The sequence below is a fragment of the Carassius auratus genome, unplaced genomic scaffold (genome assembly GCF_003368295.1).
Source record: "Carassius auratus strain Wakin unplaced genomic scaffold, ASM336829v1 scaf_tig00010005, whole genome shotgun sequence".
Taxonomy (NCBI): domain Eukaryota; kingdom Metazoa; phylum Chordata; class Actinopteri; order Cypriniformes; family Cyprinidae; genus Carassius; species Carassius auratus.
The window spans coordinates 29,057-56,449 of record NW_020524098.1 but is presented as its reverse complement, the minus strand read 5'-3'; the positions used below and the strand labels follow the sequence as shown (position 1 = coordinate 56,449).

Genomic DNA, 27,393 nt, shown 5'->3' with positions numbered 1-27,393 from the left:
TTGTATTTATTTGTAATTTTACATTTTACCATTAGTGTTTAGTGTTTTCTTTTTGCACAAAGGGTCTGAGATTAATGCAGTTTCAATTCTCTGTATGTGCTGAAGGATTACATGTAGCAGACTTTGACTTTTGACTTTGACCATAAGTGATTATGTTGCTGCTCATATTAAAAAAGACACAGAAAGTGTCAACCACACAGAAAGTAAGTTTATTTGGTTTAATTCACTGGAGGAGATCTGCTGCCCAATGGAAAATGAAAATTAAATTTGATGAAATCTGAATATTAGGATATTTAGTAATCAGAATTTTGACCCTTACAATACATTAAAAATGTGACTATCACAAGCAAGACAAAATAGGTAAAAAAAAAATTGTGTTCATATTTAAGCTTTATATTCTGCATCTACATTTTGCTCCTCTCATACTTTCTACACTCCATAGATTGAACTTCTTTTCTATTCTCTCTTTCCTTTCTATCATCTCTGACTTGAATTTCCTGACAGTCTCATTTCTATTTTCTAAAAAAGGTATTATACATATAATTCCACTGGCCCACTCAATCTAACACATTCAGCCAAACATTTGCCAAATATTGCTGGCCACATTGATAAGAAACAAAGCAGGAACTATCCCAGTAATATGTTTATATTTAGTGAGCAAACTTATCATTGAGAAAATCTCATCTCGAAGGATTTTCTACCTTTCACTATAAAGCAGTAAGGTGTGGCCACACCCACCAGTGTCATATTGCATCAACCATAACTATTTTATCATTTAGAGAAATAGTTTTCTGAAACATGTCTACCCGTGTGGTCAGGGTATATTCTGGCAAACTGATTCCCAGTCAAGTTTCGTAATAGAAAACTCCATAAATGTGAACGCAAGTAACAGGCAATGAGTCAATGAACACAGTATTAACAAGAAGATCTTATGATTTCACAACAATTACTTTTTGATCCAAACACTGGAAGTAAAATGTTGATAGTGAAAAATAAATCTGTTCATTCTGGCTGCAGTTTTCAGTGCAATATGTGCTGCTGTAATGGCAGTAAACAAACTCTCAAAGGTTTGGAGTCAAATGCCCCATATCTCATTTTCTACACATCTTGTAATGCTTTGAAAGGTTGAAAATTATAGTAATACAGAACAGTCAAAGACAACAATAAATTACACGAATATTAAAGCAGATGAAAAAAAATGAAAAGAGCGGTGAAAGCACGTTCCTACACGCCCACCATAATTTCACTCGAGGCTTGACCGTGTTTTTCTGCAGTGTGCCTGGCAGTGCCTGAATAGGCTGTAGCACATTGATAGCCAACCGTTTAAAAATGTGCAAGGACATTTTTTCAACACATTTTCAGACTAAAAGCATGCTGTGCAAACGGACAAGATTTCATATCCTCATCTTTTCACTTATACTTTCACTTCCATCCGCATCATATGGTGAGTAATTTAAGTTTTAACATAATCAGATTTTAAAACCTAATCCTGTTCAATAAATTAATTTCAAGTTTGATGAAGGTTATCACACATCATGTCCTTTCTGGCCTCAATAGAGTATTACTCTTATCTAACTCTATATGGTGTTTCATATTTCATGCTGACTTTCACACTAAATTGCCAAGATTTCAAGACATACGTGTTAAATCAAAAATAAATACTGGATACAGTTTAAAAGTTGTATTGTATCCTAGGTGTAGGCTACTGTATCGTATGGTAGAAATAGATATAAAGTGTTTGTTTATAATAATAATAATAATAATAATAATAAAATCTATTTGATTTTCAGGTTCTCACTCTTTGTCGTTGCTTTCAACTTATATTCAAGGAGAAACACAATTTCCTAAATTTAGTTACATAACAACTCTGGATGACATCACAGTTGGATACTATAATTCAGAGATTTATATTCCAAAAGGGAATATGACAAATGAGGATGATGTGATTGAGTCAAGTTATATAAAGGCTATAAGTGACTATATGTATAACTCCTTCATGAGACGATCTGCACTGTTGAAAAACTACAGCCAAACTGAGAGTAAGTATGAGTTTCTCAATGTTTTTTATATCTATTATTCTATTTAAAATACATAAAATGCAGTTCATAGATACTGAATTACTTAAATACATCTTTATGATGTCAAATGATGTATAATATGATGTCATTAAAGTCTGTTTTTAAATATTTTTTTATTTTTTAGGTCAAATTTTGATATGAGAATTAAGAGAAAATCTTTTATTGAAAGTTCAGCTTTATATTATTTATCTGTTAAAAATGGCAAAAATATTATTGTGCTTATAATATTTAAAAAACATTTGTCTGCAAAATCAAGTCAGGTGATCCAATCACCATGCAGACAAAAACACATAAAACAGGAAATGAAAACCAAGAGATGCCCCTCAAGGTCAATAAGTCCCTTAAAACAATGACTTATAATTTAATATCATTTGATTACATTTTTATCTGCATAAAAAAAAAATAATCCACAGATAGGTTATAAGGTATAAGGGAATTAAATCTATATTTTTATTGCAAATGCATTTTTTTATTACATTGAAAATTTACTTGAATGGTTTGCAAAACAAAGTTTTTATTTATTTATTTATTTATTTATTATTATTATTATTATTATTATTATTATTATTATTATTATTATTATTATTATTATTATTATTATTACTATTATTATTATATCATGAAGGGGGCCAATCCATGACAAATTCTGCCTTATTTTCCTCACAGGTCTTCGTGTCTTTCAGACTCTTGTTGTCTGTGAGCTGCTGGAATTTGACAATCCTGGAAAGATGATTACTAAAGATGCTGCTGGTGGCTGCACTACAGATGAAATGTCTTACTTTAACAACAACGTTACTTATACTGTGACTGTAAATATTACACAAGAAGTGCTCAAACCTCACCTGGAAGAATCCAAGCAGGATTGGCAAAGATCTTTTACCCAATTTGCATAACAACTCTCAGGAATTACCTCAAAAAGAGACGAGGTCAAGTGAACAGAAGGAGTAAGTCCTCGAGGACACGTGTACATTTGTATCATGAATCTTCCATTCCAGATGTTTACAAACAATCTTCAGGCTTATAAATTAACTTAAATTAAAAGTGTTATATAATTCCTTGTGTTTAGGCTCTGGACCTTTATGTTGTGGTGTTTTTTTTTTTTTTAGTTTGTTTTTCAATTAATCAGTCCATCTTTGTTTTCTCTTGTACTTTTTCAGTTGTCCGGTCCTGTTTCTGCCCATGTTCTTGGTTTGTTTTTGTCCTTCTTGGTTCCCTGTTCCCTGCTCTTTTATTTTACCTTTTTAATTGAATGTAAACCTAGTACTAATGAATCATACTCTCTGTTTATCTGCCTGTTTCTTGGCTGCCCTGGTATTACACTCATGCATTTATAGATGTGAAAAGTTCTTTGAAATTACTTTTTTCATTGTTGTTGTTGTTACAGTTACACCCAATTTCAGGCTCACCCAGAAAACAAACTCAGATTCTGGAAGGTCTCGTGTGAGTTGTCTGGCATCAGGATTTTACCCTCGTCACATCAACCTGACCCTGTTCAGAGATGGGCAGCCTGTATCTGAACGTGAGGTCACTGGAGGAGATCTGCTGCCCAATGCTGACGGGACGTACCAGATGAGGAAGAGTCTGGAGATCAGTGCTGCAGACAAACACAAATACACCTGCTTTGTCACACACCTCACTCTGGACATCACTTTGGGTAATGAACTCTTACAGAAAACACAATCTAACAGTAAAAAAAAAACATTTAGATTCACTCTCTCAATCTGTGGTGGATGTTTCAGAGTTTGATCACAGGAAACCATTTAAATCAGTCATTAATTCAGTTTTGGTTCTGACGCTGGTGTTTGGAGCTGCAGCTGATGTAATGAGATGTGAAAAAATAAAACAAAACTATGTTTCTAATCATTTTATGAACTTTATTCCAGAATCTGTTTCCAGTGAACCATTTAAATCAGCAATTATCTCAGTGCTGATAGTTTTTGGTCTGTTGTTTGGGACTGGAATCGTTATATAAAAATGGAGGAAGAGATGAGCAGGTAGGACAAAAACGGATGATCATTATTCTAGTTTTGTTTAAAAAAAAATATAAAATATTTTTTATCAATAACTTCCTTTTGATTTTTTAGATTCACCCAGAAGTGGTTATTCTGCTGCCTCTAGTAAGAGCATTCTTTTTTTTTTTTTTTTGGTTAAAGTACATGAATTAAAAGATTTTCATTATCTTTTTGCATATTCAGATCATTCATTAACTTTTTTTTCAGGATCTAAAGATCATGTCGAAACACAACATCAAGTTAAATATCATGATTTGGTGCTACATGAATCAACATCTTCAAACAATGAAAAATGAGATCCACCAGTTGCTTGGCTTAATGATGAAAGATACTATCAGGTGCCGAGAGTAAAGCTTGAGGATTCAAACAGTTCCACGTCAGATAATGGAAGAAGACACATTTTAAAGAAATTCATATAATGGACATAATATTGTCATTCAATTCAATTCAATTCAATTCATGGGTCTGTGGGTTCATTCTGTTGTCTGTGTGATTTTGTTACTGCCCTGATTGCTTGTTTGCATTGCCCACCAACAAACTAATCAGAACGACATCATTTATGCCCCATTTATGTTGCTCAGTCATTCCTGACTAAGGCCTGGTTCACACGGGACGATTTTAAAATTGTCGGCCGATTTTTCCAAACCTGAGAGACCCCACACACGGCGATAAAAAATCACGAGTCTAACAGTTTTGGTCGTTCAGTGTGTGGTGTGCAGCCACACGGCAATATCAACACATCACACACGAACCGATTTGACTCCCGAGCATTCCCAGGTCAGACGGGAAATCTCGCAAAATCCCTCGTGATCAAACGTGACTTCAGAGTAAACAATCATGGCGGACGAAGAGGATGCAGTGGCCATAGTTTGTGCTTTGTTTTTAACGGGAAAAAACATAAGAAAAACAAGAAAAGGCGATGGACAAAGAGGTGGAAACAACGCGAGCATGGACTATTGCTACATCATGATATGGAAGTTGTTGTTTTATCTCATAGAAATGTTGTTACGTACTACACAGATTAATTACCGTTGAAATAAACGTTCATATATTCGTTTCCATGTACTCTGGTGGACTGCAGTTGTGGATGTAGTTATGCCTATCGACTTTATTTGTATTTGTTATATTATATACGCCGGCTGTTTTGATTTTGTTTCCCGGTACTTCCTCACCGCCTCGTCACCTCGCTTTCTGATTGGCTACTCGCCACAGTCCACAGGCTGCGTGATTGTTTGTCCTCGGGGGACACCACACACAAGAAGAAATCGGGCCGAATAAATCCAACATGTTGGATATCCCCGATTTGAGATCGGAGCGGTCCCGACATTCTTCCGAGCAGAGGAGAGCAGTCTTAACACACCACACACGGCAGGAATATTTGATCAGATTATTTTCGGATAATCGGAGCATCCTAAGATTGTCGGAAGGGGTGAATCGGGGCTAAAATCGGCCTAATTATCCTGCCGTGTGAACCAGCCTTAAGTGTTTTTTTTTTTTTTTTATCGCCCTTCAGCCATCGCTTTTCCCTACACAACAATCCAAAATGGCTTTTTGTTTTTAACCTGCTGTCTGGTTGCTCTGGGATTCAGCTGTATGGGAATAGAAACACTAATGTTGTTCATTTAAATCCTTAACGGATTAACTTTAAGAAGGTGTTCGATTGGGCAGTTTCTGGCAGAGAGGTGGCATGAGTGTTAGCAGTATTCTGTCAAGGGAATTGAACAGTCACTGACTATCCTATAGAGTTTCACACTCTGAGGGTGATGGAACATGCAAGCGCAGTGGGACATGTTCCTACATGGATTAGCGGATCGCATCCAGAACTAAATGTACTCTCTGGAACAAAGAGCAGTGGGACATGTTCTTGCATAGACTGGCCGATGCATTCAAAATGAAATTGACTCTCTGGAATTACCTACTTCCCTGAATAGCAGAGGTTTGCTCTCCTGCCCATTATTTACTGCAGTATTTTCCAGGGAGTGGTAACTCGAGTTAATGTAATTACTTTCCAGCTATGCTGGATAGTTTAATTGACCTGGTGATCTGAGTGGATGTTAGATTGCGTCATTGAGAGAAACCCCACATAATCCAGTCACCTACACAGAGGATTTTTGCTCTGCCACTTTCAGTGAATCGTCTGGTCCAGTGTTTGATCCTGAACTCATGCAGGTAGACAGAACTCATCTTTGCCAGGCAGAGAAAGAGAGAGACTCAAGTGTACTTTAATTGTAAGCTGAGTTGTGGATGAATAGCTAAATAGAACAACATGCTTCTTGCTGCTAAATTTTCATTGTAAGCATGCAAAGCACATACAAACCAAAAGTATAGATAGAAAGTCTTTAACTGTCTTCTCAATGTTTTTTTTTTTTTTGTCAACCAAATTTTTGACTGAATAAAAATACATGTTATGAAACATTAGGTAAATTCTACATTGTTCTTTTTCACATTGTTGACTAATCTGCCTGTTTAGCCTTAATTTCCTGGTTTACAGAAACCACTGGTTATGAAGAGCTTCACAAGTTTGCATGTTCATAAAATCTTGAGATTATAAACTAATTTGGTTTGCTGCCCACAATAGAGAATTTTGAGCATGAGACACATCTGTTTCGTTCAGAACGGACAAAGGTCATTAGTTTTTATGAGCCTTCATTTTCGAGAGATCAGATAAGGATGCTTGTATTATCATCAGCTTAAATTTCAAACACCATTAAAATGTTTATTTTTTTATTTATTTATTTTTTATTTAGGTTTACAATTTCTTGTAGGCTCTCGTTCTTTATGGTTGCTTTCAGTGTACATTAGAGAAATGCAATTTCTTGAATTTCTGATGAGCCACTGATGAGGTGCTTTATGTTTACAAGAATTTTACATATCAATGTATTTTAAATGTCAAGGCCCCAGTGCTGAAAATTAATCTTGAATTCAGCATGAGGTGTCATGAAGTGTTATACCAACCATTTTGCATGAAAACACTTAAGGGTTACCCTAAAAAAAAACTATAGAAATGGTACAATGACTGACGTCTAGCCAGCAAGAACCCGTGTTTTAATTTATATTTAGCATTTTTCAAACCAGAATTGAATGTCTTTCTCTTACCTTATTTTCCCACATTGAAACCCAAAGTCAGACTCCTCTAGAAAGAACAGCCATCTGGGTTTTGTCCACCAGATGAGGAAGAATCTGGAGATTATCAGATCAAACACAAATTCACCTGCTCTGCCACACTTATCAGTCCGGTCAACAAACTGGACATCACCTTGGGTAATGAAGTCTTACAGACACCATAGTCAGACATGGATACTAAGGAGGACGGAATGTTATACAACCAGTCCATTTTGCATCTTATTTTACTTAACGGATATTTGTCCTAAAATATCGTTGACCTTGATTTGACACACTGTAAGGACTTTCTTGAACCCACTTGATGTGAAGATGGTTACAAAATGATGTTACAAAACATTTGAGTAGAAATTACTCTTAACTCAAGCCCAAACAGTACTGAGACCACACAAACAGTGTTTCACAAACCAAAACAGAAACCGACATTCAGCCAGGAACGCGCATTTCAAAACTATGATTTCTAAGGAAAACAACTGTAGCTTTGTTTTTCAGATAAATATGTAAACTTAGCATTTCTCTTAAGTATCTGTAAACAGATTAAGGCATTTTTTTATGCTTTTGTAGAGTCAAAAACTTACATAAAGCAACTTTAATATTATTCAAATTTGCTGTTTTGTCTTAAAGAGCCACACAGATGGGAAATCAAAAATTACCTGTATTACTGTGTATGATGTAGCTGTCCATCAGTGTAAACAATGTGCAAAGTAATTAAACCAAAAAGTACACGATTTATAAAGTTATTGGCTTCTAAAGTCAATAACTCTGTTAAGTCGTTAAGTCGACTCTGAATCGCTGAAACGAGTCGTTATAGATTTCAAATCTTTTGCCCATCTCTATGTACATCACTAGGAGCACTTTGCATAATAATCTCCGCCTACCGTCTTGGGAAAAACAAAACTACTCTGACCTGCTCCCCCCCCCCCCTCCACACACACACACACACACACACACACACAGACGGTCTTGTTGGTGTGATAGCATGTCATGTCGAGGAGACAGTATGTTTTTAATTGTAAAGGCAAGTTTGTTTTATTTTCACTGCCAAAGAATGAAGATCAGAAGAACCAATGGCTAAAAATCATTTTTACCACAATACCAGAGCAGTACAACAAATCTGTATGCCCCCCCCCCACCCCTGCGCTGAACGCGCTATTCAGATTCAAACTGAAGCGTGCTGCTTGAATAAACCCACACAGAAGAAAAAGCAGGTAGACTGTTCAAGTTTTTTTATTTTACTGTTTGCTTCGCGATGAGAGGAATAACATAATTCACCCCAAACAGATGCTAACCCTCTCGGATGCTAACGCATAGTTTACTGTGTCAAACCATGCCAATCAAACCTGACTATGTTAGTTGACCAATCAGAACACAGTATGCTACCGAAAGGTGGGGTTTAAGGAAACTCAATCTTTTGAACAGCTTCCCACGAACCGTTTGGGGATCTCTGTGAGAATTGAGGTAATTTTAAAATGATATTTTGACAAAATGACAATGTTTTTTAACCTTGGATTGATTTAAACCGAATGTACAGGACTTATAAACAGTGACAGGAAGCTTAAAATTTTCATCTTTCTGGCTCTTTAATGTTAGATCAAGCTTATTGACTGAAACATACAGGTTCACTAAGTTTCCACTATTTTATATATTAGCATTTCTAAATTATCCTATATAACCTAAAAGTTGTTTTATTGTAATAAAAGATGTTTCTAATTCCACTCCACACGTGAATAGTACAGTACTTGTTTATTTCCATTAGAAAAGCGCAAATAACATTTATCCTTGAAAAATCTCAGACAGAATTATTTTCATTATCATTATTTTCCAGCAGCTTCTCCAAAAGGTAAGTGGTAAATCGACTTTAACGTAGCACAGATCACGTGATTCTTTTTGCTTATTCCTTTGGTTTCAGTGCCTTGAGCTACTTTGAGTATTTAAAAGTCTTTATACTCTATGTTGCATTTGACATCAAATACATTTTGTATTGTCGCTAGTGAAGAACATTCAAGAACATTAAAAAAAAATTAAAGCTGCAGTCGGTAACTTTTGACGCTCTAGCGGTTAATAAACAGAACTGCTTGCGTCTTGCGGAAGAACATCGTAGCCGGAACTACTTCTCTCTGTTTATGTCTATGAAGAATCACAAAGGTACTGGGTTACTCCGCCGCGGTACCCCCGAAGAAATCTAAAATAGTCCGAATATAAACACTTATTATAGGTGCACCCTAGTGATTCAGGACAAGCTAAAAACACGGTTTGGAAAATGGATTCATGGTGTAACAAAATATTTTAACTGTAGGGCGAATTCAGGTGAACTGGGTTATAAAAAAAATGATGTCAGATAAGGTTGGAATATTTTAAAGATTTAATGGTAAATAACTGAAAATTATCAAGAAATGTTGCAAAAGCTTCACTGTTTGAAAAACGATTTTATTTAATTGTTTTTAAAAAGAAAGAAAATATAATATAACTCACATGTTTTAGATTAGAATTAAAATATAACATTAATATGTTTAATTACTAGAACAATGACAAAAAAAAAAAACATCTTTTCTTTTTTGGTGAAACAGCTTTAAACATGTAAACAAGCTGTTCTTGGCCCTCTGCTTGACATTTTTATGTATTAAATGGTTGCAAGATCTTCCTAATTACTAGTCAGAATGAAAAACTCTGTATAACAAATAATATAATATTGTATGCATCTTTGGAGTTAAGTGTTGATATTTAACTTCTATCTTTTTTTTTTTTTTACTTTTGAACACAGTTCAAACCTTTAGTTAGAATCTACCTCCATTATATACATGTAGGTGTGTTTTTTTGTGGTCACTTATTTACCCAACAGCTATTATAAAAATAAAAATTATCAGATAAAACAAGTAAGCTGAACCAATTCAGAGTCTGTCTATGCTCTCTGGATGATAAAAAATATTAGTCTTACTGTTGAAAATTTTTGGAGGTTCATTTGTCAGAAGTCTATTGACATGTCTACATCTACAGTTGAACAGTCTATGTTGTGATCACTACTAAATAAAGATCTCTCCCCCTCATTATTGGTTATTGTTTTCTAAAGGTTCTCACTCTCTACGGATGCTTCTAACTTACACTAAACGACAAACACAACTTTCTGAATTAACTGGAACATTGATATCGGATGACATCACTGTAGGTTATTACGATTCTGAGACAAGAAGCTACATTTCAAGAGGAAATACTACAAATGAAGATGATGTGATAGATCCAGATCACCTCAATACCTTAAGTGATTATATGATTGCTCATGTTATGAAATGGAAATGCAGAAGGAGACGAACAGGTAGGTCAAGAACTGAAGTGAACAATAAATCAGCCAGTGATAATTTTATGGTTACACTTTATTTCGATAGTCCACTTTAGACATTCTACTGACTATAAGTAACTTTGTAATTACATGTCAACTACAATATCAACTGAAACAAAGAACTCTCTTCCTTATAGCTTCCTTATAGCTTAAAGAGTGATTATCCTTCTGCTTCTTGTGAGTACATTGTTAACTTTTGCTGATGTCTTTTGCTCACAATTTTGGAAAAATAAAATGATTGAATATTAGTTTAATTTTCTTCTAAATGAATGAATCAATTATTTTCCAGCATCTGAAGAAAACTCGGACCCAGGATCTTGAAGTTTGTCAATTCTATGAAGCTACTTTTTGTCTTAATTTTATTTTATTTTTTTTTACTGTAGATTAATACAAATGTTCTAAGTTTTGTGCAGTCATCATCAATATTTTTTATTACTTAGATTTTTGTTCTTAAATGTTAACAGTTAACATTACAAAAGTTTTTTTTCTGCTCTTTCTTTCTTTTTTAAATACTGTTTCTCACAGTTCTACACATTTATTTCCTGCATTTATTACCACATGTTTGTTTGATCTTGTCTAGTAGTGATTAAGTAACACTTCATTGTAATAATTAAAGTCCAGAAATTGAAGTTGAGTTCTAACAGTAGAACTTGTGATGAGCTTGTATAAAGGTAAACTTTGTTTGTTTTATCTTTTAGACAGTTTGAACTATGCTTTCATGATTAAACTTATGAGAGAAAATTTAGCCAATGCAAATAATTTGTCATTTTTCAAAGCATTTATTTACAAAAAGTCAATAAATAAGACATATATACAAATGGATTCAATAAAAAAAATATGTTATTTAATAAATAATTGCAAACAATCAATGCAACAAACAAATAAAGTCTTTAGATGAAGTTTTCACACAGTGATCATCTGATTTTAGTGTAAGGTAGCCTCATTTCCAGTCCTCTGTCTTTTTTATTGGAAATACTGATGGCTGATTGTAGCATCTCGTGTTGATGTGCAGGGAAACTGTTAAAAGATGAAACTGTAATTAAATAACTGTGCAACAAACAAATAAAACTCTTATAGTTATTAAATGAAAATTCAGTATCTAGCAAATTATAAAGCAAATAATTAAAAGCCTCCTTACCATATAGGATTGTGCATCTCTGAAGTGTGAAGTAGCAGGAACGTTGTCTTCCATCAGTTGTGTTGAATCATTGAAGGTCATAAATGTTGGGCAATGCTGGACATCTTGCACAAGTCCCTGTTGCTCATCCAGACACCACGTTTCTGAAAGCAGATCATTCTGAAGCCTGTCTGAGGTATCTTGTGAGTAGCATCTTGGTGTTGTTTCATCATTGGAGGTCTCCTCGGACTGTTCCAGCAGAGCAGAGAGATATGAGATGTAGCTAATTGTGAGGCGAAGGGTCTCAATCTTGGTCAAGGTTTGTCCAGGAGGAGCCACAGAAGGAGGTAAGTAGTTTCGGAGATGATGGAGAGCCCTGGTCAAATCCCTCATCCTGAGCTTTTCTCTTTCACTGGCCGTCTGACGCTTGGTTCCAGGGTATTTGGACCTGGAACGTCTCTTTCCATCAGCAGGTAGAGCTAATCTGGGTTTTTTAGCTGGTACGCAGTCAGTGTAATTTTTCCCAGCATCCTCTGGCTGTCTTCCAGCTCCCCAGCAGCTCACAGGAGGAGAAAAACATCCGGAATCAATGGAGGGACTCGGAGAAAGACTGCCACAGGCACTGAAGTACCCAGCATCAGTGGTGGTAGATGATCGCTCATATTCAGACTGGCATCTGGCTCCCTGGAGCATATGAAGAGAAAAGTTCAACTCCATGGTTTTGATCTTCTCAAAGTTGAGATGTTTCCTTCTCGTTCTCTAGTACCTGAGTGAATGCTGGAGAGCTGGAGGCAGCACCCCAATATATCCTGGATGAAGAGGTGTGATGTTGCACCTCCAGAAGGTGCTTAAGAATTTCAAAGCGGCAGAGAGACATCACACCAGGGGCAGGGGGTCTCTGGGAAGACTCACATCACTTCAGGCACAGCTGGGAGGTGGAGACTGCAGCGGTAAAATAACACTCACTGGCACAGGACAAGTTCAAGATAGATTTAGATCTGAAGTCTGGAGATTTTTTTTAATGGAAATAATTTTGATTTGTTTGCTTGGTGTCCTTTGGGGCTCTGTACTCTGTACTTACCACATAAATAAAAAAAAAATCAGTCGATTTCCATTTCAGTCACATTTCAGTGTTTTTTTTTTTTTTTTTTTATTATTTAGTTTTAATCAACAATGCAAAGCCATTCAATCAAAACTGGGCCATGCTATTTTATTTTTACACATTTTATGTGTATGGCCATGCATTTTATTCCTTTTTTTTTGCATCTTAAAAATTAAAACTACATTTTTATTGGTTAGAAATGTATGTATTAATTTCTAATTTATTAATTTTATTTTATGCATTTATTTATTCTGTCAAAATATTTTAATTAATTATTTTATTGATTACAACTATTCATTCAATTATTACAAATAGTTTCATTTATTTATAAATTCATTCTTTTTATTCATTAATATTTTTTAATTCTCACTACCATTTAGTTTGGTGTATCTTAAGTATGAGATAGAAGGAAAGTTGTTTTGAATTCCAGAAATCCATGAATGTTGGACAGTATTTTTTTAAATTAGTTTATTAAAAGTGCATGCATTTATGCATTCATGTTTTTATTTATTACAATTATTTGGGGATTTATTCAAAATGTAAAAAAAAAAAAAAAATAGTAATTTCTGCTTTTGATCTCTTAGAGTAACACCTCTTTCTGTGAAGTGTGTCGCTTGTAATGTGTCAGTTGTTCACAGGTTTTTATTTAGTCAACTGTCTTTTACCATGTTTGGCCTCATGGGAACTCAGGAAGATAGTTATTTTTAATATGTCAAATAATGAAAGTTTTAAAGAGTTAAAAGATTTTTAACATTTTTGTTCAACAGTTTTACCTTAGTATAAAAATGCAAACTATATTATAAAAAAATAAAAATAGAATAAAAAATATTATTCCAGATTAGAATATAGATATAAACTATTTGGAATTGAAAGCAATCGCAAAATGTGCAAATGGCGATAATAAAACAAAAAATCAGCAAAATTTTGGTTTGATTCATGTGTTTTTTAAATGTGAAGTAAAATAAAACCTTGATGGTTGTATATCCAGTTGTTATTTTCTTCTCTGAAGTGTAAGGCCTTGTCTTGTGGATTACGGCTTCAGTGTGAGTAGCTCTTGAGGAAATAGTTCCCAGACCACAACGTGTCACTTTTTGCTCCTTCTTGCCCGGTGCTGATCTGAAATAATTAGATTTCGACTGTTCCCAGTCAACACACGCATTACAGACGAGATCGCAACAACTGACTGCTGTGACTTTGCAGATGAATTAAACAATGAACTCAATAAAATAAAATCTGAACATGATGTCAAAAGTCATCAACTGACATTTGCATGTAACACGAACTAGGTCAAATAAATACAGCAAACTGTATTTTTCACACAATAGAAAAACATGTGCGCTTAACTCATTAAACACGTCACTGGTCACTGTTAATTCACTTAAATGTGGATTTAGCGAATCAGACCTATCTGCAAATGAGTTCCCTTCTTCCTTTTCAAAGCGTTCTTAGTTTTTCCGAGAGCATCAAAGGTTGATTAGCACATCAATGTGAAGTGTTTTTCTTCTCCTGCTCGGTTAAATGTTGATTTGAGGTAAACAACTAAATTGTCTAAATCCTTTCCTCCCAGTGCTCTGTAAACTGTGTATTGAGCTCCAGATTAGCATATCAGTCACAGGGTCAAGGGTATCTATTAAAGCAGAGTCCTAGTTCTAATTAGCTCAGTATCTAACACCTCGGCATGGTCCTGAAACGCATGCAGCTTGCCGACCCCTCACGCATTAGAGGATTGTGAAGATAAGGATGCATGAAGTTCAGGCTTTTGAAGGGATCATCCACCCCAGACTCGGAGGTGCGAGATGCTCTTTTCTGTTGACCTGTAGTTCATTAAGAAAGAGCTTTTATTTGCACAGGCCTGATTAGTACTCGGATGATGGTAAGGCTTTGTGCCACGGCACAGCTTGAACGGGTTGTGGAATACCATGTTATGCCTTTTCTTTTATTTATAGAGTTTATAATATTGAATTTATCTAGAGGAAAAAACTTTTTTTTTTAGACAAAAAACAAACAAACAAACAAACAACCAAACATAATATAAATATAATATATTCATAAAAATAATAATAATAATAATGATATATTTATCTTATTTCTTCTTCTTCTTATTATTAGTATTATATAAATATTTGTAAAAAATCAGTCTTTCAGAATTGGAACATTTATACAAGCTGACTGACTACAACTTTGTAAATGAGACATTAAACATGCTGAAATTGAAGAAATATTTATTTAGAATTAAAAAAAAAAATTCCAAAAATCATTAAAATAGATGAAAACAACCACATTTGTTGATAATAATCAATTCAATTATATATATATATCTATATATATATATATATATATATATATATATATATATATATATATATATATATATATATATATATATATATATATATATATATATATATATATATATGGCCAATGATTTAGCCAGTTATTAATGCCTATTTTAGCATGCTTGGATAGAAAAATTATGTAATTCATTATAACTTTTATGTCTCAATTAGTTAGTTTGACCACCAGAGGGCTGAAAAAGATTAAATATTTTATTTAATTTTTTTTATTGTAAATAAAAAATACAAAAATGTCAATCAAATGCCAATTAAATGCATGCACTGTAAAAAATTTCTGTAAATTTACAGCATATTAACAGCGTAAATATACAGTTCTGAACTGTTTTCTAAAATTACGGTGTCTTACCGTAAATGCACACGTGATCGGTGGGAGAGGGGGAACCAAAGGCTAGCTGACGCATGGAGGAGCATGGTTTCAGTCAAAGTTTTATGGATTTCATCTCAAGTTGAGGCTCATTTACAGGTAAGCAGATCAAAGTCTGAATACATTTTTATCTTAAACTGCAGCGTTTTTTTTTTATGTGGGCACAATATTTGAATTTACCTTTGACAAATCTTGCCAAGACGGTGAACTAGCATGTATGCAATTTTTACAAATTTCTCCTGAAAGTTAAGTGTGTATGAGTGTGTTTGTGAAGGATTTGCATCGTTTTTGTTTTTTTTTCTGGTGTAAAATCCTGTAAATGTTAAACTTGTAAATAGTTAAATATAAAATACTTGCGTTCGCTGATTCTTTAATTGGATATGAATTGAACATATTTGGCAACTTTAGAAGATGAGCACGTGATCGGTGGGGGAGGGGAGCAACGGTTAGCGTCTGATACCAGAGAAAAGTCTCTGTGAATAAAACGGATATTATCTCAAATATAACGATATGCAGATAACGAGGATATGAAGTAAGTGTGTTTTCCTGATTTTCTGAAACTTATTTGCACAATTATATTTACATTTTGCATTGGCGCCAACCCAGTGTAGTTTAAAATGGAGGATTTGTTTTATTTGCATTAATGTTGCTAAGTTAGGTGCGTATAAAGTTGGTAACTTATATATTATCCTTATATATTGGGAAATCGAAAATAGGCCTGTAAACTTAATTTTACTTAGGAAGCATAAACTCATCGCCTTTTGCATGAGCACTTTACTTGATAGATGGAAAGAGTAGCGTTAACGTTATGGTGAAAAACGTTTGTTTTTTTCGGAGTGACACATTAGTCTTTCAATATAAGTCGTATCTAAAACTAGTTAGAGTGTAATCTAAATATATTCGAACTTATTATTAATAAAGTGGGCTTTGTATGTGAGCACATTTTAATTTTAATTTTGCACTGGATTTATTGGCACAAATCTCTATATCACAGAGGAAACGTTACTTCATTCACTTACATTCTAACTTGTTCCTCAGCCTCAAATACAGTTTTGTGTGTGTGTGTGAGAGAGAGAGAGAGTGTGTGTGTGAGAGAGAGAGTGTGTGAGTGTGTGTGTGTGTGAGAGAGAGAGAGTTAGAGAGAGAGGAAGAGGAGAGAGCAGTAGACAGAATATTTTTAAGTGTTTTTAATGAAAAGTTGGAGGATGTCCCAGGATGAGAACAAAGATATGGTACACCTGCTTGTCAAGATTCTAACGTTAATGTCCCACTTCCAGGAACATGAAGATGGACTGGTTTCACATGCAGATGTAAGTATTTAATATTCTTCTTTCCACTTCACCACATTATATTATGTAATATTATTATTTGTGTATTGTGTGTTCTCTACAGGTTGCAGCATCTGCATCTGAGGTTGAGAAGACACTCAATCTACCTGCCAATCCTCATGCTGGGTTAGTGTGTCATTGCACATGATGAAGAAGAAACATTTACTTATGGCTGAGATCTAAAATTGTTAACATTGCTGTTGTGCACAATTGTTAAAATTGCTTCTTTTTTTTCTTTTTTTTTTGTGAGTGTCCAGTCAACATTTTTGACTGCAGTTGCAAGTGTTTGCTGTGCACTACATCTTCAACCTGCAGTATCAAGAGGCGGCTTGTTGCACGTTAGAGTTTTTTCAAAGGTAAGTGTTTTCCTTTTTGCGTATGTTTTAATCACTCTCTTAGAATCTGTGATAACACTTTATAATAAGTATACAGTAGTAAAGTAATAAATTATTTGCAAACTAGTTACCTCAACCTTTCTCCTGTGTTCTATTTGTGTTCTTCCATTTCAGTTTTTTCAGTTCATCATCTGAAACACTGTCAAATGTGGTTTTATTCGCATGCCAGACACGGAGAAAATAGGAGAAAGGCATGTAGATCCACATTAAATCCAAACGAGTCAGAATATATATATATATATAGATTGTTTGCAAATGATTTATAAGTGCTTTATTACTTTATACTTATTATAAAGTTTTACAAAATTAATCTAAATTCTAAACCAAATTAATTAATCAGAATTTTGAAAAATGGTTATTATACACTTCGGTAATGTGTAATGCAACTTTCCTTAGATGATTCTATGGAATAAACCCAGAAAGAGGCTCAAAGACCTGCCGAGGCAAGGTAGTCTCCAAGAAGACGGGGAAGGTGGTGAATAAGAAGTCCACTACAGTCAATCCAAAGGTTGCCACTCTACAAAAAAATCGAATGGACTTCAAATGGGACTTCATCTAGGCAAGTGAAGTTACACATACATTTTCATTAAATACAGTTCTTAATACAACTGATTTCACAGTTTACACACACAATATTTCTCACATTTAAACTTGTTTAACAAAAAAAAAAAAATCAACATTTAAAAGTAGTCAGTTGAAAAAGACTGGTGTGACTCATTTTGGTTACTAACGTTGCGTCCCTGTAGTTTGCATTACATAAAATAAAATAATTTACAGCAAAGAAACGGTTTTATAAATAAAATCCACAAACCTATATTTGACCCAAAAAAAAGTCGTCAGTGGCACTGAGAACTACCCTGAAGAGGATACAGTCCGCACTCATTACAACCCCTATGTTGTTGCGACTGTTCAGTCCCAGGTTACACAAAAACTATCCAAACACACAAAAAAAATTCGAGGTTGAAATAATATAATGATTTTATTAAAACCATGAATTTTTTTATTTTTTATTTTTTTTTTGAGTACATGCACACTATTAATCAGTTTAGTTGGTCCACTAATGTTGCTCAAAGTCTGCTTAATATTTAACTTAACACTCATGAAGAAATTAAGTAAATATGTTTTATGATTTTTTTTGTTTTGTTTTAACTTTTTCAAATTACATCTTAATGGTTAAAATACATTTTAGAAATATGTTTTATTCTCAAATTCCATTTTTATTCCTGTTACAATTAAAACATGGAATAACAATTGTGTAATTATTCCTTAAACATCATTTTTAATGATTATTATTATTTTTATTACTATAATTCTTATTTGTATTATTATATTACTTTGAAAATTACATATTCTACTGTACAAAAGTGATATATTTCCGTCACAATCACATCACATTAGACCGAACCTTTATTTTGAAGGATTGATGTGAAGACACTTGATTTTTTTTTTTTTTTGTGTATGTGGGATAGAGCTGCAACTATTGATTATCTTTTCTGTAAACTAATGTGACGTGTGGGTGGAGCTAAAGAATCACGAGCGCCAGTAGGCTTTTGCATTGAGAGCGTTTGGAAGTTGTGACATTAGCGTGAGGAAAAAAAAACATCATCCAAAACAAACCATGGTTAACAGTCAGATTCAGCCGTTTATTTATGATCCAGAATCAGATCCTGAGGCTGTCACGGTAGGAAATCCAGTGTTTCCTCCGTGTCATGTTTTGTTATTGTTTTTGTACTTACGTTGTCTCCATGTGTTCGTTTAGTTGATTGTCATCACCTGGGTGTTGATTGTCTCGCTCCAGCTGATCGTCATCATACCTCTGCTACTTATACTCACCTCGCTCTCTCTCTGTTGTCAGATCCTCTCTTATGTCTCCACGTACCACTGGATTACCGTCTTCCGTGTTTGTGTGCTGGTTGGATTCGTGTTGTCGTCCGCGTGTCAGTGTTCCGGTCTGTTCCTGGTTCTAACCATTGACCACCTTCACCTGCACCGCTGACTTCACCATCCCGCTCTTCGCACGCCACCGTAGACCTTCCTTGCCATTGCCAACACTCTGGACACTCCTTATCAATAAACAACATCTGATTGCCTGCAATTGCTTCCTCCTCTTTTATCTGTCGTTACAGTAGGATCTGACCCTCATGGAAGCAGCAGGCGATCGCTCCCCATCTCATCTCGAAGAATTTCTGCAACGAGCTGTGGGTCGTATGGATCGCCAAGACAAGGCGATAGATGAGATGGGTCGAGCCTTCCAAGCAATGGTGACGAAGGTGTCCAAGCTCGTTCTCCAGACGCAACAACAACAACAATCGTCACCCGCTGCGCCTCCCACGCCACCCACACCGCCGATCGTCTCCGGGGGGATTTCCCAGCCCGATCCACGCCTCCCCATCCCGGAGAAATATGCGGGTGAGCCAGAGTTCTGTCGATCTTTTCTGTCTCATTGTTCTCTGCACTTCGCCCTGCAGCCCCGCACGTTCTACACCGAGGAAATGAAGGTGGCATTCGTCTTATCTCTACTTACGGGAAGGGCTGCCCTCTGGGGGACGGCGGTGTGGGAGAACCAAGACAGCTGCTGTGCCTCGTTCCACGCACTTTCGGAAGAGATGAGACGGGTCTTCGACCGCTCCGCCGCCGGGAGGGAAGCGGCTTGGCTTCTCACGGACCTACGTCAGGGGGAAAGGTCCGTTTCTGATTATTCGATTGAGTTCCGCACCCTGGCGGCGGAGTGTAAGTGGAACGAGGAGGCGCAGTGGGATCACTTCCTGCATGGGTTGGCTGACCGCATCCAACAGGAGATCCGTGCCGTCGAGCTCCCCACTTCTCTCAACAGTCTGATTGACCTAACCATCAGAGTGGAGAATCGACTCGATCAAGCCACCAGACGGAGGGGGAGAGCAGTTCTCACGAACAGACCGGAGGCTCAGTATCAGCGCTCAGATGTTGCGGTCAGCCCACCGGGAGATCTTGAACCCATGCAGGTGGGGCGAGCTCGGCTCTCCCGGGAGGAGAGGATCAGGCGGAGATCCCTGGGACTTTGTTTATACTGCGGCAGTCAAGAACATCACATCCAGCGTTGTCCGGTAAAAGACCAAGCCCGATAGTAAGACGGAGGCTACTATCGGGTGGGATCTCTGCCAGAAAGACCTCTTCTACATCGACACTCCTTCCGGTGAGTCTACGGTGGTCCACCCACGCACTCGAGCATCACGCCTTGTTGGATTCTGGGGCAGAGGGTAATTTCATGGACTTCCAGTTCGCTAGTAAGCTTAACATTCCTCTCACTTCCCTCAAACACCCCATTGCACCCTTTGCTCTCAATGGACACAGACTACCAGTCATCACTCAGACCACCTTACCTGTTTCCCTCACCACATCTGGCAATCATACTGAGGAGATATCATTCTACATTACGGACTCACCTTCATCCCCCATCGTTCTCGGTCACACCTGGCTTCAGAAACACAACCCCAGCATCAATTGGCGCCTTGGATCTGTGGTTAGCTGGAGCGAGGAATGTCATTTGTCTTGTCTTTTGTCTGCTGGTGTTAATGTTTCTGAGTCTGTGTTTCATATATATCCAGTTCTCTAGCAACGGGGTTTATCCGCCCTTCCTCTTCTCCAGCGGGGGCGGGGTTCTTTTTTGTGGGAAAGAAGGACGGATCCTTGCGACCTTGCATTGACTACCGAGGGCTGAACAACATAACGGTAAAGAATACCTATCCTTTGCCGCTTATGTCTTCAGCTTTTGAGAGGTTGCAGGGAGCGTCCGTTTTCACTAAATTGGACTTACGTAATGCTTATCATTTGGTCCGCATCAGGGAGGGGGATGAGTGGAAGACTGCCTTTAACACCCCTAGAGGCCATTTTGAGTACTGCGTTATGCCGTTCGGGCTAACCAACTCGCCGGCAGTCTTTCAAGCACTCGTTAATGACGTGTTGCGAGACATGGTCGATCTGTTCATATATGTTTACCTGGATGACATATTGATCTTTTCTTCGTCTCTCCAGGAACACGTGCAACACGTACGACGAGTGCTTCTGCGGTTGCTAGAGAATGGATTGCTTGTCAAGGCGGAGAAATGCGTTTTTCATGCACAGTCTGTTTCTTTTCTAGGACACATCATTTCGACTGAGGGTGTTCGCATGGATCCTGAGAAGGTTAAGGCTGTGGTAAATTGGCCATCCCCAGAGTCTCGCAAGGCCCTGCAGAGATTTCTGGGGTTCGCCAATTTTTACCGGCGTTTCATTCGCAATTTCAGCCAACTAGCCGCTCCTCTGACCGCCTTGACCTCCCCTAGTTTGACGTTCAGGTGGTCAGACGCAGCTGAGGCTGCGTTTGCCAAACTGAAAAGCTGCTTTGTTTCAGCTCCCATTCTCGTCACCCCTGATCGCTCACGTCAATTCATAGTGGAGGTCGACGCGTCAGAGGTGGGGGTAGGAGCAGTGTTATCCCAACGCGCATCCTCAGACGGAAAGGTGCATCCGTGCGCGTATTATTCTCACCGTTTATCTCCTGCAGAAGTTAATTATGACATTGGCAATCGAGAGTTGTTGGCAGTCAAACTTGCACTGGAAGAATGGCGTCACTGGCTTGAAGGGTCGGGTGTACCTTTCATTGTATGGACGGACCATAAGAATCTCGAATACATTAGAACCGCCAAAAGACTTAACTCCAGGCAGGCTCGGTGGGCATTGTTTTTCGGTCGTTTCGATTTTACACTTTCTTACCGGCCGGGTTCCAAAAACATCAAACCCGATGCTTTATCCCGTCTTTTTGAGCGTTCCGATCGTACTGCTACTCCCGAGCCCATTTTACCGGGGACCATCATTATCTCCGCGCTCAGATGGGAGGTCGAATCGAAGGTGTTGACCGCCTTAGAAGGGGTAACGCCCCCGGCTCGTTGCCCACCGAACCGATTGTTTGTGCCGGAGAGGTTACGGTCAGACGTTCTCCAGTGGGGTCATTGTTCCAGTGTTGCTTGTCACCCAGGGGTTAGTAGAACTAGATTTCTGGTCAAGCAACGATTTTGGTGGCCTGGTATGGCTCGTGACGTCCACGATTTCGTCTTGGCTTGTTCAGTTTGCGCTATTGGTAAGACTTCCAATCGACCTCCAGATGGGTTACTCTTACCGCTGTCTGTCCCTTCAAGACCCTGGTCCCACATTTCGCTAGATTTTATCACCGCCCTCCCGCCCTCTAAAGGCAATACGGTGATTTTAACCGTAGTGGACCGGTTCTCGAAGGCGACTCATTTTATTCCCTTGCCCAAATTACCTTCAGCCAAGGAAACAGCGGTAGCTGTCATTGACCACGTCTTCCGCATACATGGCCTCCCGACAGACGTGGTTTCTGACAGGGGTCCCCAATTTGTGTCCAAATTTTGGCGAGAGTTTTGTAAATTGTTAGGAGCGACTGTTAGTCTTTCTTCCGGGTTCCATCCCCAGAGCAATGGTCAAACCGAACGAGCCAATCAGGATGTCGAGAGGGTTTTGCGATGTTTGGTTTCCAATAATCCTTCGTCCTGGTGTCAGCAACTCTCAGTTGTGGAGTACGCACACAATTCTTTACCAGTGTCATCTACGGGCATGTCTCCATTTAAGTGTAGTTTAGGGTACCAACCACCTAATTTTGTTAGTACGGAATCCGAGGTTTCGGTCCCCTCCGCACACGCATTAGTCCAGAGGTGTCACCGCACCTGGACCAGAGCTCGCAGAGCTCTGCTCCAGGCTAGGTCGCGCACCAAGGCTAAGGCCGATCGCCACCGGTCGAAGCCTCCCCGTTACGTCGTCGGTCAAAGAGTGTGGCTTTCTACCCAGAACATTCCTATGCGGTCCGTTTCTAACAAACTTGCTCCCAAATTTATTGGCCCGTTTTCTATTACCAAGATTATTAATCCGGTTACCGTGCGTCTTAGCCTTCCTCCGGCGTACAGGAGGATTCATCCCGTGTTCCACGTCTCCAAAATTAAATCGGTGATTTCTTCCCGTCTTAATCCGCCTGCTCCGGTTCCCCCCCCGCCTCGTCTCGTTAATGGGGAAACCACCTATTTGGTTAATCGTATTCTGGACTCTAGACGGAGGGGACGCGGTTTTCAGTACTTGGTGGATTGGGAAGGTTACGGTCCGGAGGAGAGGAGTTGGGTTCCTGCTCGGGACATATTGGATCACCACCTTATAGATGATTACAATCTACAGGTAAAGCAGGCTGGGAACGTCAGGTGACGTCCTAGGGGAGAGGGTACTGTCACGGTAGGAAATCCAGTGTTTCCTCCGTGTCATGTTTTGTTATTGTTTTTGTACTTACGTTGTCTCCATGTGTTCGTTTAGTTGATTGTCATCACCTGGGTGTTGATTGTCTCGCTCCAGCTGATCGTCATCATACCTCTGCTACTTATACTCACCTCGCTCTCTCTCTGTTGTCAGATCCTCTCTTATGTCTCCACGTACCACTGGATTACCGTCTTCCGTGTTTGTGTGCTGGTTGGATTCGTGTTGTCGTCCGCGTGTCAGTGTTCCGGTCTGTTCCTGGTTCTAACCATTGACCACCTTCACCTGCACCGCTGACTTCACCATCCCGCTCTTCGCACGCCACCGTAGACCTTCCTTGCCATTGCCAACACTCTGGACACTCCTTATCAATAAACAACATCTGATTGCCTGCAATTGCTTCCTCCTCTTTTATCTGTCGTTACAGAGGCTGAAACTGAACGAGAGCAGCAGCAGCAACGACTCGCTCCGAGCGGGGCTCGAACCCGGGTCTCGGTATGGGAGGCGGACACACTAACAAGGAGGCAGAGATATTTTAAGCAGTTTTACTCACCACCTGCGGTTCCAACACACGATCGTGACCCTTTTTCGTTGGGATTGCATCATCCTTAAGAAATAAACGATACGCAAATCCGTCGTCAAACTGGGCCTTGTTTGTAAAACAAGCATCTTCGAAATGCAGGGAACAAACACAAACACTTGCACAACTCCGTTGATGCTCTGTAAAAATAAACTCCATCCACTGGTCCCTTAATGCTGTTTTTTTTTGGTAATCTGTGCAGGGTTGTCTTGCCCTGGCAACCAAAAAGACACTTCTTTTGTGACATTTTGCGACGCTCTCGCTCTGATCAGGGAATGTCTGTGCTCAGCCTCGCTATACGTGAGCACGCGCTCTTCCGGCAGACTTGCCCTCAGGACCCATATAAGGAAATTCCGCTCCATCTAACGTCACACAGAGCCATACTCGAAAAAAAACTTTCCGAAACTTGTGACAAACCGGAAGGAGTATTTTTGGAACAAAAATACTCCTTCAAACGTACAAACGTACAACTTAATTTTTGAAACTTTGTCGATGTTTAGCATGGGAATCCAACTCTTTAACAGTGTAAAAAAAACTTCAGTATGCATGAAATAGCATTTCAACCCCCCCCCCCTTTAATCTAGTGTTCCCTTTTTTGATTAGCTAATTAATCCTTTGGATAACTTTACAAAAATTATAAGTACAACTTCTAACATAATATTGCAACTTTTATTAATTAATACACTAATCCACATCGCGATTTCAGTTAGTGTACAACACTATTTTATTGTATTCATCACAAATGTGACAAATTCTGTGACAATCCACATTATTTGCCTAATTCCGTTTTCATGATTTGATTCCGTGATTGCCTCCATGTTTTTCACATCGTGGAAATCGTAGGGTCCTAAGTTTCTGAAATGTTTTATATTATTATGCAGTATACATGTTTTTTGTTACGTTCTATTAAAATTCTGCTGATGTTATTTTAACTTAAAAAGGATTTTTCTCAATTTTTATGTTTCAGACTACACCCCTCCCTGGCTACACTTGCATCAGAGTTGGTGACAGTTTTATGCTTCTGAAACGTTCTTGGACTGTTCTACAAATCCTTGCCAGGTTTTGACTTATTACACCAAAATAAGATTCTTGTTCAGAAGTTGTTTGCCATTTCTTAAAGGCTGTTTTTAGGGGAACGTACACTCCAAGCCCATGCCCATGCATTGTCATACTCATAGCACAAAGCTAGACCTAAAATGGCTGCTTGTTTTGTGTTTTATATGGTCAACTTAAATTTGTTTAAATATGTCCACAGACTTCTGCAGGGTTCATTTTGCACATTGTCTGTTTTGTAAATTGGTTAATTTTCTTCTCTCTTCATCTCATCTTTCTCTAACACATACAAAGACTGACTCTTCCATTTTGATTGCTTATTTTTTTTGGAGAAAGCATTTGAATTATTGGTTGGGCACTTAAATAAATAGTGTTCTAGAAGAAATACCCCCTTGGTCTTCTCTTTTCTGTCTATTTGCTGCCACTTTTTAGTATAAATGAAATGCCAGTTTGTGAATTTGTTAAAATACAGATATTTTTAATAAAGTTAATGATTGGCAAAATTGCCAGTTCTACGGTTTAGAAAAAAAAAAAAAACTAGAATACAGTAATGATCCTGAAAAATTACGGTACACCGCTGGAAACCTTGCTGCCAGTATATTACTGTTAATTTACAAAAAAAGCTGTAATTCAGAAAACTGTAAAATAACAGTACACAGCTGGAAACCCTGCTGCCAGTATATTACCGTTAATTTACAGAAAAGCTGTAATTCTGGAAACTGTAAAATAACGGTACACAGCTGGAAACCCTGCTGCCAGTATATTACCGTTAATTTACAAAAAAGCCGTAATTCAGAAAACAGTAATAAAACTGTAAAATTACGGTACACTGCTGGAAACCCTGCTGCCAGTATACTACCGTTAATTTACAGGACAATTTTTTACAGTGTGGGAATTAAAAACAAATTGTGAATGAAAAGGGTAAATATACACACATTATATTCAAGAAGAACTGAATCTGTGTTTTTCAAGCCCTTTTCTAGCTTACGTCTGTTATATTTTAATATTGGAGGGCAAAAATATATTGTTGACAAAAAAGTGTTTTCCACATAATAATAATAATAATAAAAGAAATAATAATAATAATAATAATAATAATAATAATAATAATAATAATACTATGTTTTTGCATTTGCAAATGACAAATACAGTTTTTTGCTACATTATATAGCTGCTTCATATTTTAGATGTTTTATGTTTTAACCCCATTTTATCTTGTTCTGGTTAACTGTTTTGCTCCATATTAAATTTAATTTATCTCCTGGAGTCTGCTGTTCCTGTATGTGAATGCTGGCTGTGAAGATCTATTAACAGGACTCTGAGTGTAATTTACATCTAAATCACTGAGGAGAGACTCAAAGCCTCCACTTATAGTGTAACTGCCTGTCTCTGCAAAAAAAAAAAAAAAAAAAAAAAAAAAAAAAGCACATTCCAGCAGATCGTTTGCATCTTTTTTTCTGTCAGGGGTAATGTTATCAGTCAACATGATTGGTAGAATTGCATTGTATCATCAAAGAATTCAAATGAAACTGTATTTAGAAGAAATGCAATGAAATCAGCCATTCTTTTCGAGTGTAACTCACATTGCTGTGTAACATCAGGTATACAGTATACAACAGAAGATAAAGACAGAACTATAAGATAATTTTTTGCTTAAGTCCAGAACTAAAGTTACAGTGTGTCAAGAGTGAGATGAAGAGGAAGAGTCATGTGCTAAACTCATTGGCTTGAAGCTGCATGTGGCTGTAAAACTGCGCCCTCTAACGGAGACAATACACTGCCTTACAATAAAAGCAAACGGATTCATTTCCTCTCTTTCGAGACTCATCTAGAATGTTTCAAAAAGCGTGATTTATACAATAACTGAGAAGCTATTACAGTCTCTATTAATGTTTTGAAGTAGTTTTTATTTTTATGTTTTCAGTTCTAATTTTAATGTTAGCCAGTATTTTTGTTTTGTATTTTTTTATTTTAAAGTTTTTTATTTTTTATTTAGTTTTGTTTAATACATTAAGTTAATGTATAGACTAAATAAAAATGAGAAAATGTATATATATATATATATATATATATATATATATATATATATATATATATATATATATATATATATATATATACACTTATTTTACTAAATGTTTATTTGTTTCTATAATAACCTTAGTTTGAGAATATATTGATGGTTGAACAATTATTGAAATAAGCTGCAAAAAAGATGACAGTGAAGTCCATTTAATTGTTATTTAATAATAAATAAACAACATCCTAAAGTTAAAAGTCAATACA

At 37.1% G+C, this 27,393-nt stretch overlaps 1 protein-coding gene, 1 long non-coding RNA gene and 1 pseudogene across 2 annotated transcripts; 2 read left to right on the top strand and 1 right to left on the bottom strand.

Moving 5' to 3' along the window:
- The first annotated feature begins 1,292 nt into the window (after nt 1-1,292).
- On the top strand, nt 1,293-4,703 carry LOC113072730 (class I histocompatibility antigen, F10 alpha chain-like; annotated as a pseudogene).
- Nucleotides 4,704-11,345: 6,642 nt separating this feature from the next.
- Nucleotides 11,346-12,807, bottom strand: LOC113072722 (mesoderm posterior protein 1-like). Its single transcript, XM_026245687.1, has 2 exons — nt 11,683-12,807; nt 11,346-11,561 (listed from the first exon to the last, which is right to left on the bottom strand). Exons 1-2 carry the CDS (start codon nt 12,376-12,378, stop codon nt 11,508-11,510), a joined length of 750 nt encoding a protein of 249 aa, XP_026101472.1. The 5' UTR covers nt 12,379-12,807; the 3' UTR covers nt 11,346-11,507.
- A 2,630-nt stretch (nt 12,808-15,437) lies between these two features.
- On the top strand, nt 15,438-17,658 carry LOC113072721 (uncharacterized). The gene is made up of 4 exons (XR_003280333.1): nt 15,438-15,580; nt 16,759-16,791; nt 16,874-17,165; nt 17,601-17,658. It is a non-coding gene; the product is annotated as an uncharacterized LOC113072721 (long non-coding RNA).
- Nucleotides 17,659-27,393: the final 9,735 nt, after the last annotated feature.

Coding starts and splice junctions, on each gene's coding strand:
- LOC113072722 (XM_026245687.1), bottom strand. CDS start 12,378: ATGGAGTTGAACTTTTCTCTTCATATGCTCCAGGGAGCCAGATGCCAG. Junction 11,562..11,682: donor GAGATGCACAATCCTATATG/GTAAGGAGGCTT, acceptor ATCTTTTAACAG/TTTCCCTGCACATCAACACG.